This window comes from Balaenoptera ricei, chromosome 3, assembly GCF_028023285.1.
Source record: "Balaenoptera ricei isolate mBalRic1 chromosome 3, mBalRic1.hap2, whole genome shotgun sequence".
Taxonomy (NCBI): Eukaryota; Metazoa; Chordata; class Mammalia; order Artiodactyla; family Balaenopteridae; genus Balaenoptera; species Balaenoptera ricei.
Genome location: NC_082641.1, coordinates 140,113,929 through 140,126,662, shown reverse-complemented (window position 1 = coordinate 140,126,662; position 12,734 = coordinate 140,113,929). Strand labels below are relative to the sequence as shown.

Sequence of the window (12,734 nt, the reverse complement as noted above, 5' to 3'; positions counted from 1 at the left end):
GACTCACTTGGAACTTTTCAAAACTTATTTTTAGAAGAATTTTTTAGCACTACAGTAAATGAAAAATCATCATCCCTTGCCACGGATAAAAGAACACTGCTAAATAAAGACCCCGTGAACAGAACAATGAAATTAAAATTGATAACACCGCTGACTGCCACCACTTTTCTCTATCTTTATTTAAAAGTGATGTTTAAACAAGTGAAAGAGGTATTAAGGATATCTTTAGATCCAAGATCTGTCTTTATCTTTGATACAGTCAAAAGTAATGGAGGAGAATTGATACGAGGAAATAATTTCTTCACCATGTTTCAAGGTAAACATCAGAAAAAAATCAATAAGACTCACATACATGGTCAGTTTTAACCAGTACGACCAATGCATTTATACAAACAGATAAACACGCAGTCAGTGTATTTTTTCAGTTAAGAAGCCACAATTTGAGATGACCTTGGGCAAGTTACTAAGGATTTCACTGTTTCAATTTCCTCATCTCGAAACTAAAGTCAGTAATACTCACCCTACCTACCACACAGGAATGTTCTGAGGAACAAGGGAGAACAGAAATGACGTGTGAGAAATGGAAAGCAGGACACCAGCATGACACATTGTCATCATTTACCATCATATCAGTATCATTTACTACATTCTGTCATCCCTGTAAAAGTCCCCCATCTTGCTGAGCTGTCTCCACTCCCATTCCCAAGCCGTCTCTCCTATTTTGGCCATTAATTTGGTTCCAAATTACTATTGCTTTGATGCTGTTTGAAATATTGCAGAGAAATGTCAGAATCAGAGAGTGAAATCCCAGGTCATCTCTATGGGGGTAGAGTTTTATAACTCTTTAACTAAAGGATAAAGTGACATTTTTAACCTGTTTCCAATGTTGCTTACTAACACCAAATTCATTATTCTGCTCTTTATAGGAAACCTGTGAATCCATCCTCAACTTGGTATTGGAAGAGGTAAAGCAATTTCATGGACCACAGAAGCCGGACCACAAGCTCTCTGGGTTCCGCCTACCTTCTGCGACGCCACCCCCCACCTCAGGAGCTGCAGTTCCAGAGGTTGGATTGGTCATAGATGGGAAGACGTTGAATGCCATCTTCCAGGGCAAACTGGAGGAGAAATTTCTGGAGTTGACCCAGTATTGCCGGTCTGTCCTGTGCTGCCGCTGCACCCCACTGCAGAAGAGTTCGCTCGTCAAGCTGGTGCGAGACAGGCTAAGAGTCATGACCCTTTCCATAGGTACCCGTCATGCGGAGATGTGGGGGGGAGCTGGGCAAGGCCACTCTGGACCAGAGGTGAGGGGTCAGGTGTCACCGTCAGGATGCTCAGGCTGAGGGTCATTGTCTTAGAGGGAGAGAGTTCAAAGTGACAATCAAGATGTGGCAGTCAGCAGGTGAGCAGAAGCTAAGCAGAGTGGGAGAGCAAGCCCAAGTTCTCAGGGTGAGCAGGTCTGCTAAGGAAAAGTCAGGACTTGGATGGAGGCCGAAGCCAAGAGGGGCCTCAAGTTCAGAATGTCCAGGTAGCTCAGTACACATTCAGGCCCACTCACTTCTGGGATGCCGACCATGTGCCCTTCAACACTTAACATGTGGCACAATACCACGCACCTCAGGTGCCTGTGGACTTGATATTCTGTCGAGTGTTGATGGCTGGTGGGGAGATTTTAAAAGTGAAGCTTGTCCCGCATTTAGTGTTGTATATTCATTTCTAAATATAAGACTCCACACAAAGCAAACCCTCAATAAATGCTGGCTTCTTGGTTGTTGAAGAATTTCTCATAGGGGATTAAATTTTAGCCATGGTTGAGGGAGAGAAATTAAGTGTCCTTACTTCAAACCTCCCAGGAACAACCAAAGCTGGTTTACAAGAACCTTCACGATCTGGGCTCCATTGTCTCTCCAGCCACCTTCCTCCCCGCAACATTCAGCAGTCCATGTCCCAACCACATGAAGCTGCTTTCCATTCTCCAGGAGCCTCGTCCTCTCTCACTTCCTGACCTTTGCTCAAGCCGCTTCCTCTGTAAAACCTCCTCCACTCCCGCCTAATGTTCCTTTACTCCGTGGGCTCCCACAGTTCCACAGCACTGTTACGCCTTCAGTGCTGGGCTGCTCAGGAGACCAGACGTTTCTTGAGTGGAGGGCCAATGTCAGTCTTACTCAGCTCCATCCCGTGCCCAGCGCATACCGAGCACATGGGAAACGTTGCTTTAGTTTAAGGACATTCTTACAGATGGTTCAGGTTCTCTTCCTCCTACAAAGACATGGAAAGAGATTTTCTTTCCTGGCATTTCAAATAAGGGGCCTACTTTACATTGGTGGGTTTTTTTTTTTTTTTTTTCCTTTTCTCCTGGTCTTCAGGTAAAAGCAGTTCAAAACCAGAAAAAAAAAAAAAAAAAGAGGGAGTGGGCAGAAAGAATAGAGGGAGCAGAGCTTTAGCAACTGCATCCTAATTTTATTCCCTGAATTGTCCTCTTCAAAACTTCAGACACGTTCAAGGCAATAGCCCGGGATTGATTCCCAGAGGTGAGGGACTGGCTTCACTGCCACAGCCGCAGAAACAAAACCAGCAGGGCAAGAAATAGCAGGATTCCACACCTCTGCTTCCACTGCTTTGCTAACAGAAGAGGTTAAAGGGTGGATTTGTTCTGCCATGGGGAAGATGGAAATCATGCACTGCTGTGCTATCAAGGAAAAAAAAAATCGTCGTTAGAAGAATAACAGCAACTTACACTGACAAAATTTTTGAGCTTAATGAATTTTGTTGCCAGATAATTAGGAGAAGAAAATTTTCTTCCCCAAATCCATATTCTCTCTAATATCTCATATAAATTGACTTGCAGATTATTATAAGAACCCACTGGAAAAACAGGTGGCGCCAGGAGAAGGAGAAGGATGAAAGCAGTTCAGTCTACAAATCATGGCCCTCAAGCTGAGACTGGCCCAGTGCATATTTCTGTAGAGATGCTAAGAATGGTTTTTGTGTTTTTAATGGTAAAATGTGTAAAAACTATTTGCCTCTCAGCAGGAACAGTTGTTCAGTTTTGCTTCTTGGCCCACAAAGCCTAAAATATTTACTATCTGGCCCTTTACAGAAAAAGTTTGCTAAACTCTACTCTGATGGGTAAGGCATCATAGTCTGGAAAAGCCAGGCTTGTGAGGAAGACCTCACTATTTAGAGCTGTGCCGTCCAACATGGTTGCCACCTGTTATATGTGGCTATTTAAAGATAAATTTAAAATTAAATAGAAATTCACCAGCCACATTTCAGTAGTACTAGGGGGCTAATGGTTTTCAAATTGGACAGTAAAGATATAGGACATTTCTATCACAGAAAAATCTGCTTGACGGTGCTGGTATAAAAGGTGGCATGTGTGTGTATGTATTTCCATGCCCTAACCTCCAGTTTCCTGAAACAACTGATTCATTGACTGGGAACTCAAGGTGACTCAATGTACCTCAACCTAAAAAATGAGTCAATCCCATGTTCCTATATTTAGAAACATCACTGAACATTGTCTCTGTCCTTGGGCACCATTGACAATCTCTGATGATTTAGCTGTCCGGCATTCCAGTTGTCTTGATATGGTCAGTATAAGTTCTACTGAGTGAGGGGAGGTATACTGGCCATGGAAACAGAAAGATCTTAGTTCCAGTGCTTCCGGGTCCCTTCATTACCTGGATTATTACCTTGCCGAGTCCCTGTGTTGCTCAGATTCTCCATTTGCTTCTCAGTGAAGCCCACTGTAACACCTGTGAAGGCCTTTTTGGCAAACTGTAAAGCACTGCCCAAGGCTCACATACCATTGTATTCCCAATACCTAACACTGTACCTAAAAAAAAAGACACAATAAATATTCGGTAAATGATAAAGAAAGAGTAGGGCTTCTTGTCCAAAGAAGAAAAGATCTCTCAGGCTAAATGCCTGTAGCAATGACTCTTCCTATAGGACTATTCAGAGCAATATTAAAAGGATTCACTTATGTACAAAATAGGGACAATTTAGTGCCACTTGTATAAAACTTCTCATTGTCACATAGCAGTTGGACCAGGATCTCATGACCTCTCTCCTTTCAGGTGATGGAGCAAATGACGTAAGCATGATTCAAGCTGCTGATGTTGGGATTGGCATCTCTGGACAGGAAGGCATGCAGGTATCATTTGCTTCAACTCTACTTGTTACTTTCTTACTCTCCTTTATCCTTATTGGTGGGTTAAGCAATTCCCCACAGCGTTGGAGGAATTTCTACTGAAGAGCTTTGCAGAAATATCATCTGAAAGGCAGATATCCTTGCCTGTATGTAACCTCCATCACCACATCCCTACTGCCCAGTCCTTCAGAATAAAGAGAGTGATCAAAGATGCTTGGCTTCTTATAGACAGCTGGCGATACCCATATTCTAAAGCCAAAGAGTACCCAACCATTCAGGGAAAACAAAGACTTACCCTGATTCCATGCTTCCTCCCTGTAACCTCCACCCACATCCAAGTTTGCAACGCCCTCTGTGAGCACTGACAGATGTTAGGACATCGGAAAATATTTTTCAAGTGCCATTTTAGTCGTGATGGCTAGATGGACCTATAAGTTGCTTGGTATACCTTAAAAGTGTACCAAAATTACTCAAATTCAGCTTGGAACGAGCATACTAACTTCAGCTGCTAATGTTCCCCATTAAGACAGACCCCACCTTGGGGTTTTGAACCATTACCAGTTGTATTCCCACCACCAGTGCAGACATTAGGTGGTGCCTAAATTTGTTGGTGGGGAGGAACGAACACCGTCACCTTGTGAGTGTCTACCGTAGGCCAGCACTCTATTCGCACTTCACGCTTATTGTCCCAATTAATTTCAGCAGCCACCACCCTGTGTGTTAGGGATTGTTATTCCACTTTTTCAGATGAGGAAACTGAGGCTGAGAGAGGTTAAACGCCCTGACCAAGACTCGGACCAGGATTTATAACCAGGCACGTCCAAACCTCATACTCCAAAAAAGTACTATGAACTGGGCCTTGTTCTGAGTCATCCCAAGGGCAAAAGACACGTTTCAGCTCCATGGAAAGGAAGATCTATCCATCCATCAGCTCCACATGAGACTGGAGCAAATGGCCTGCCTTGGTGGGTGGCCAAGGGTGTTGAGAGGTTTGAGGATCACTTGCATGGAAGCCCCTACTCTCTGGTCAACCATCACATCCCTAGATGGTGCCCAACACGCACTGGTTCACAATAAAGGCTTATTGGATAAGTGGAAGGAGGTGAAGGGCCAGACCAGACCACTGGTCCCTTCTGACCTGCCCTCCTTGGATTCTAGTGGGGTTTGCATTTCCCAGAGGAGAGGGTGGGGTGTCAGAGTCCATAAAGCCACCCAAGGGTGCTGCACGTGACAAAGGGTCTTTTAGACCCTTCCGGCTGTGGACCCAGAACAGAGCAGCACCCTCGAGGGAGCCTCTTCGGTGCATTGGCAGCTGTGAACGGAAGCTGATGTGTCTGCTGTGCCCTCTCAGGCCGTCATGTCCAGCGACTTTGCCATCTCCCGCTTCAGACACCTCAAGAAGCTGCTGCTTGTGCACGGACACTGGTGTTACTCACGCCTGGCCAGGATGGTGGTGTACTACTTCTACAAGAACGTGGTGAGTAGCCCTGCGGTAACCTCCCGCCCGAGCCTTGGGAGTCCTGGCCAGGGGAACCAGCTCTCCCCGCTGAAGTAGACAAAGCATCTCTATGTAAGGAAATAAGTCGGGCTAACCTGGATTTTCAATCCTGAAACTGTCCCTTACTAGCTCAGTGACCTTGGGCAAGATAATTCAGTTCTCTGGGCCTCAATTTCGTCTTTGATAAAATGGGGCTAGTACTATTTGGTGAGATTATGGTCAAGATTGGCAATACTGTCTGGCACGCACCTGGCACATAGGAAGCAGCGTGAGTACTCTGGAGTCAGATCAGATTTGGTTCAAACTGAGGCTCCAGTATTTGGTAATGGCTTCACGCCTTAGTTTCCTCATCTGTAAAATGGGGATGGTAATAGTACCTTTCTCACACACTTGCCATGAGGATGAATTGACAGCTTGTGTAGAAAGTGATTAGCGCTTAGTGATCACCCTATAAAGTTAGCCGTTCTTTTTTTTATCATTGTTGCTGCTGTTGTAACTCCTAGAGGGCCTCCATAAATGAGGTTTCTTTTCTGACTGCAAAGAAGAAGGATTTGAAGAACAACTCGCCTAACTTGTAGCTTAGGTTTCCTCCCCAGATAGAGTCACCCGGATATGCAAAAGCAGCACCCTGACCCTCAGGAGAGTGAAGGGTAAGGTTTAGGATCTTGCGCTTCCACCCAAGACCCTGTGTATCACTTCAACATCCCCAGCATTCCCAACAAGGACTTCTAAAGACAATATCTATTCGCAAAAATGTTTAGAGCAGGGTGACCATCTGGGTTTTAGTCTTGCCTGACTCGAGTATGCTGTGTGAACTTGAAAGAGTTACTTCAACTCTCTGAGCCTTGGTTTCCTCATCAATAATATGGGGAGACTAGGACTCTCTCCTGTCCCTAGAAGTATTATCGAGAGGATTTAGCATCAGAGCTCTGGATCAAACGTAGCACTATACAATCATTTGAAGGTATTATTGTTTCTCTGAAAGACATGTGGTGTGTTTTTGTCTTGTTGATAAGGGCCCAAAGCAGGCACACACCAACTGAGGTATTAAAACTGTCAGAGGCTCTTGTTTGCAAAGCCCTTGATTAACAATGGGCATCGGAAGAAGTCAGAGCACTGCTGAACTAAGGGAGAGAACAGGGCCTGCGTCTTTCATTATCTAGCGTGAGGACCTTTGAATAATCCCCAAGAGACTCCAAATAGAATCTAATTCCTTTTTGCATAAGGAAAAAGGGAGGATTAAGACCAGAGTGATGGAAGGGAAACACAGTAGCCAAGTAGCAGCTACAAAATGGCATATATTTTTTCCTCTCACTCCATTCTCCCAGGCCTGCTTTCAGGCACTGTCACAGTTACCCTGACTCGGGAATAAGCATTTCTGTGCAAAGTTCAATGTATATGTAAATAAGCAGCATGACAAAAAATAATGTAAATTCCATACACTGGATGGTACCATTTCAGCAAGTCCATGCAAACAAGTCTCTATTTGACCAGAAGGACTGTGTAGTTAGAATTCAAAATGCCCCTGTTTAATGTTTTTTCCTTGCCTCCAAAAGAATCATTCTTTTGAATAAGCACAACCTCTTCTCTGCATCAAATTTGTGAAATAGAAAAGGAAACGTTTCCAGCCAGCCATGCTTTCAGAGCTTAAATGATATTTATTTCCAGCTCAGTACCGGGATGGAAATTGCGATACTGATGCTGTATTATCTCCCCTTTGCAATTAGAGGGTGGAGAACTATGACTTCCATATCCGAAACCAATTTCAGAGGGGATTAAAACCCTGCCTGCTCTGAAATGTGAACAATGAATTAATTACTGCACTGTAGCTTCTTGGGGGGAAAAACAGGCGCCCAGTCTCAGCGATGCCATCACGGGGTTCAATGCGCCCTCCCCGGGGTGCAGAGATTCCAGCCAGGCAGAGCAAGTGGAAACGCACAAGGTCCTAACATGACCTGCGGAAGGAAACACACGTTCATGTTAAAACTCCAGGATGCTTGTGAGGACAATAGAACCACCAAGATGTACTTAGTTTGTTCAAATAATTATTGAACCTCTGCTGTGTCGGGAACATCATCAGGCACTGGGTATAGAGCAGAGATCTAGACACACATGGTCCCCACTCTCATGAGGCTTACGGTCTAAATCGGGGCTCGGCAAACTTCTTCTGCAAAGGGCCTGCTCATAAATATTGTCTGCTTTGTGGGCCGTATAGCCTCTGTCGCACCGACTCAGCTCCACTGTGGCAGCTATAGACAATATGCCAATGCATCGTTGTTGCTCTGTCCCAGTAAAACCTTATTTTTGGCTGGACTTGACATGCAGAACGTAGTTTGTCACCTCCTGGTTTCAATAAATCTCAAAGTGTGGTTCCTGGACCCCCAGCATTAGCTCACTTCGATGCTCATTAGAAATGGAGCTCCTCAGGCTGCACGCGAGACCCACTAACTCAAAATCTTCATTGTGAGTAAGATCCCCAGGCGATTCATATGAACATTAAAGACTGACAAGCACTCCTATGGGGGAAAGAAATTAAAATTTTTAAAACATTTTCTTCGGTGCATCTCCCTAGAGTAAGGCCAGGGTGCTATGGACATATCGCCAGGAGACTCTTATCCTCATCAATCCAGAAGAAAATAGCATTTAAACCATGGTCTGAAAGACAAGGATATTTAACTATGAGTTAATCAGTTTCCTGGCCAAGGAGGAGATGTCTGACAACCTGAGTCCTTACAGGAAATATTTCAGGAAGTTTATGCATCATTTTATAGCATACATTGTATCTAATTCCAAAACCAACCGTAAGAGATTTACAGTAAAAACACAAAGGCAGTAGGCAAGTTATAAAGGAAACATAAGAGTGTAGATCAGGACATAGAAAAAGGAGTTTAGTCGCGCCAGGAACCTGGGATAAGACACTATTTTTTTTTTAACACGAGTCCAAATTGTTTACTATTACATTCAACAGACATAAACTACTCTGTCAAATTGCTTATACAAGTTTCTAAATGCTTTCTTTCAATTTCTTTACTTGTCTCATCATGGACCAGTAACAAACATTCCTGGGTCAACACAGGTCCATGAACAACACTTGGAGTCGCACTGGTATACATATGTCTCTAACTGAAAATCCCTGGTAGAGCAGAAGAGGCAGAGCAGTATAATGACGTGGTATTAAAAGCCCAAGACTGGAGGTCAGGAACCTTGTATTCTTTTTTTTTTTTTTTAAGGATTAATACAGTTTCAATTTTTTAATTGGATTATTCCTTTATTTTAATTTTTGTTTTATATAAGAGTATACTTGATTTACAATGTTGCGTTAGTTTCAGGGGTACAGCAAAGTGATTCAGTTATACATCTACATATACCCATTCCTTTTCAGATTCTTTTCCCATATATGTTATTAGTAATCATAACAGTAATAATGTTATTACTGATGATTGAGTAGAGTTCCCTGTGCTATACAGTAGGTTCTTGTTGATTATATATTTTATATTATCTATTTTATATAGTGTGTATATGTTAATCCCAAACTCCTAATTTATCCCTCCCCCAACCTTTCCCCTTTGGTAACCATAAGTTTGTTTACAAAGTCCGTGAGTCTGTTTCTATTTTGTAAGTTCATTTATATCATATTTTTAGTTCCACATATAAGTGATATCATATGATCTTTGTCTTTCTCTGACTTATCTCACTCAGTATGACAATCTCTAGGTCCATGTTGCTGCAAATGGCATTATATCATTCGTTTTTATGGCTGAGTAATATTCCATTGTATATATATATGTACCACATCTTCTTCATCCATTCCTCTGTCAGTGAACATTTGGGTTGCTTCCATGTCTTGGCTATTGTAAATAGTGCTGCAGTGAACACTGGGGTGCATATATCCTTTCAAATTATGGTTTTCTCTGGATATATGCCCAGGAGTGGGATTGCTGGATCACATGGTAGCTGTTTTTAGTTTTGTTTTGCTTTTTTAAATAAGACTCGTGTGAAATAATGTTTTTTGTTTTTAATTTTATTTATTTATTTATGGCTGTGTTGGGTCTTCATTTCTGTGTGAGGGCTTTCTCTAGTTGCGGCAAGTGGGGGCCACTCTTCATCGTGGTGCACGGGCCTCTCACTATCGCGGCCTCTTGTTGCGGAGCACGGGCTCCAGACGTGCAGGCTCAGTAGTTGTGGCTCACGGGCCTAGTTGCTCTGCGGCATGTGGGATCTTCCCAGACCAGGGCTCGAACCCATGTCCCCTGCATTGGCAGGCAGATTCTCAACCACTGTGCCACCAGGGAAGCCCTGTTTTTAGTTTTTTAAGGAACCTCCATAGTGGCTATATCAATCTACATTCCCACCAACAGTGCAAGAGGGTTCCCTTTTATCCACACCCTCTCCAGCATTTGTTGTTTGTAGGTATTTTGATGATGGCCATCCTGACCAGTGTGAGGTGATACCTCACTGTAGTTTTGATTTGCATTTCTCTTACAGTTAGTGATGTTGAGCATCTTTTCATGTGCTTTTTGGCCATCCATATGTCTTCTTTGGAGAAATGTCTATTTAGATCTGACAATTTTTTGACTGGTTGGTTTGTTTGTTTTATATTGAGCTGCATGAGCTATTTGTATATTTTGGAGATTAATCTCCTGTAGGTCACTTTGTTTGTAAATATTTCCTCCCAGTATTAGGTTGTCTTTTCATTTTGTTTATGGTTTCCTTTACTGTACAAAAGCTTATAAGTTTGAATAGGTCCCATTTGTTTATTTTTGCTTTTATTTCTATTGCCTTGGGAGACTGACCTAAGAAAACATTGGTATGATATATGTCAGAAAATATTTTGCCTATGTTCTCTTCTAGGAGTTTTATGCTGTCATGTCTTATATTTAAGTCTTTAAACCATTTTGAGTTTATTTTTGTGTATGGCATTAAAGAATGTTCTATTTTCATTTTTTTACATGTAGCTGTCCAGTTTTCCCAGCACCACTTATTGAAGAGACTGTCTTTTCTCCACTGTATACTCTTGCCTCTTTTGTCATAGATTAAATGACCATAGGTGTGTGGGTTTATTTCTGGGCTTTCTAGCCTATTCCTTTGATCTATATTTCTATTTTTGTCCCAGTACCATAGTATTTTGACAACTGTAGCTTTGTAGCATAGTCTGAAGTCAGAGAGCCTGATTCCTCCAGCTCCGTTTTTCTTTTTCAAATAGCTTTGGCTATACGGGGTCTTCTGTGTTTCCATACAAATTGTAAAATTTTGTGGTCTAGTTCTGTGAAAAATGCCATTGGTAATTTGATAGGGATTGCATTGAATCTGTAGATTGCCTTGGGTAGTATAGTCACTTGACAATATTGATTCTTCCAATCCAAGAACATGGTGTGTCTCTCCATCTATTTGTGCCATGTTCAAGTTCTTTCATCAGCATCTTATAGTTTTCAGAGTACAGGTCTTTTTCCTCCTTAGGTAGGTTTATTCCTAGGTATTTTATTCTTTTTGATGCGATGGTAAGTGGGATTGTTTCCTTAATTTCTCTTTCTGATCTCTTGTTGTGAGTGTACAGAAATACAAGTGATTTCTGTGCGTTATTTTGTATCCTGCAACTTTACCACTGATGAGCTCTAGTAGTTTTCTGGTAGCATCTTTAGGATTGTCTATATATAGTATCATGTCATCTGCAAACAGTGACAGTTTTACATCTTCTTTTCCAATTTGGATTCCTATTATTTCTTTTCCTTCTCTGATTGCCATGGCTAGGACTTCCAAGACTATGTTGAATAAAAGTGGCAAGACTGGACATCCTTGTCTTGTTCCTGACCTTAGAGGAAATGCTTTCAGCTTTTCACCAATGAGAATGATGTTTGCTGTGGGTTTGTCATATATGGCCTTTATTCGGTTGAGGTAGGTTCCCTCTATGCCCACTTTCTGGAGAGTTTTTATCATAAGTGGGTGTTGAATTTTGTCAGAAGCTTTTTCTGCATCTGTTGAGATGATCATATGGTTTTTATTCTTCAATTTGTCGATGTAGTGTATCACAATGATTTGTGGATATTGAAAAATCCTTGCATCCCTGGGATAAATCCCACTTGATAAGGGTGCACAATCCTTTTAGTGTATCGTTGGATTTGGTTTGCTAGTGTTTTGTTGAGGATTTTTGCATCTATGTTCATCAATGATATTGGCCTGTAATTTTTTTCATGTGTGGTAAGTTTGTCTGGTTTTGGTATCAGGGTGATGGTGGCCTCATAGAATGAGTTTGGGAGTGTTCCTTCCTTGCAATTTTTTGAAACAGTTTCAGAAGGATAGGTGTTAATTCCTCTCTAAATGTTTGAAAGAATTCGATTGTGAAGCCATCTGGTCCTGGACTTTGGTTTGTTGGAAATTTTTAATCACAGTTTCGATTTCAGTACTTGTGATTGTTCTGTTCATATTTTCTATTTCTTCCTGGTTGGGTCTTGGATGGTTATACCTTTCTGAGAATTTGTCCATTTTTTCTAGGTTGTCCATTTTATTGGTGTATAGTGATCTCTTACAATCCTTTGTATTTCTGTGGTGTCCATTGTAACTTCTCCTTTTCCATTTCTAATTTTATTGATATGAGCCCTCTCCCTTTTTTTCTTGATGAGTCTCACTAAAGGTTTATCAATTTTATCTTTCAAAGAGCCAGCTTTTAGTTTCATTGATCTTTTCAATTGTTTTCTTCATCTCCATTTCATTTGTTTCTGCTCTGATCGTTAAGATTTCTTTCCTTCTACTAACTTTGAGTTTTGTTTGTCATTCTTTCTCTAGTTGTTTTGGGTGTAAGGTTAGGTGTTTATTTGTGATTTTTCTTGTTTCCTGAGGTAAGATTGTATTTCTATAGACTTCCCTCTTAGAACTGCTTTTGCTGCATCCCATAGGTTTTGGATGACCATGTTTTCGTTGTCTTTTGTCTCTAGGTATTTTTTTATTTCCTCTTTGATGTCTTCAGTGATCCATTGGTTGTTTAGTAGCATATTGTTTAGCCAGAACATCTAGGTCTGGACTCCAGCTTTGTAACTTACTAGTCTGTAACCCCAGCCCCATGATTTGACCTCTCTGCGGCTCAGT

The 12,734-nt window shown here is 41.8% G+C and overlaps 1 protein-coding gene across 3 annotated transcripts in view; it reads left to right on the top strand.

Annotated features, from left to right (window-relative positions):
- The window catches only part of ATP10B (ATPase phospholipid transporting 10B (putative)), a 217,963-nt gene that overhangs the window by 180,327 nt on the left and 24,902 nt on the right, over positions 1–12,734 (top strand). For all 3 annotated transcript variants that reach the window (XM_059917629.1, XM_059917630.1, XM_059917631.1), the window contains 3 exons: positions 927–1,248; positions 4,083–4,159; positions 5,508–5,633. In XM_059917629.1, the coding sequence (XP_059773612.1) occupies positions 927–1,248; positions 4,083–4,159; positions 5,508–5,633 (525 nt within the window). The remainder of the gene's footprint in view (positions 1–926; positions 1,249–4,082; positions 4,160–5,507; positions 5,634–12,734) is intronic.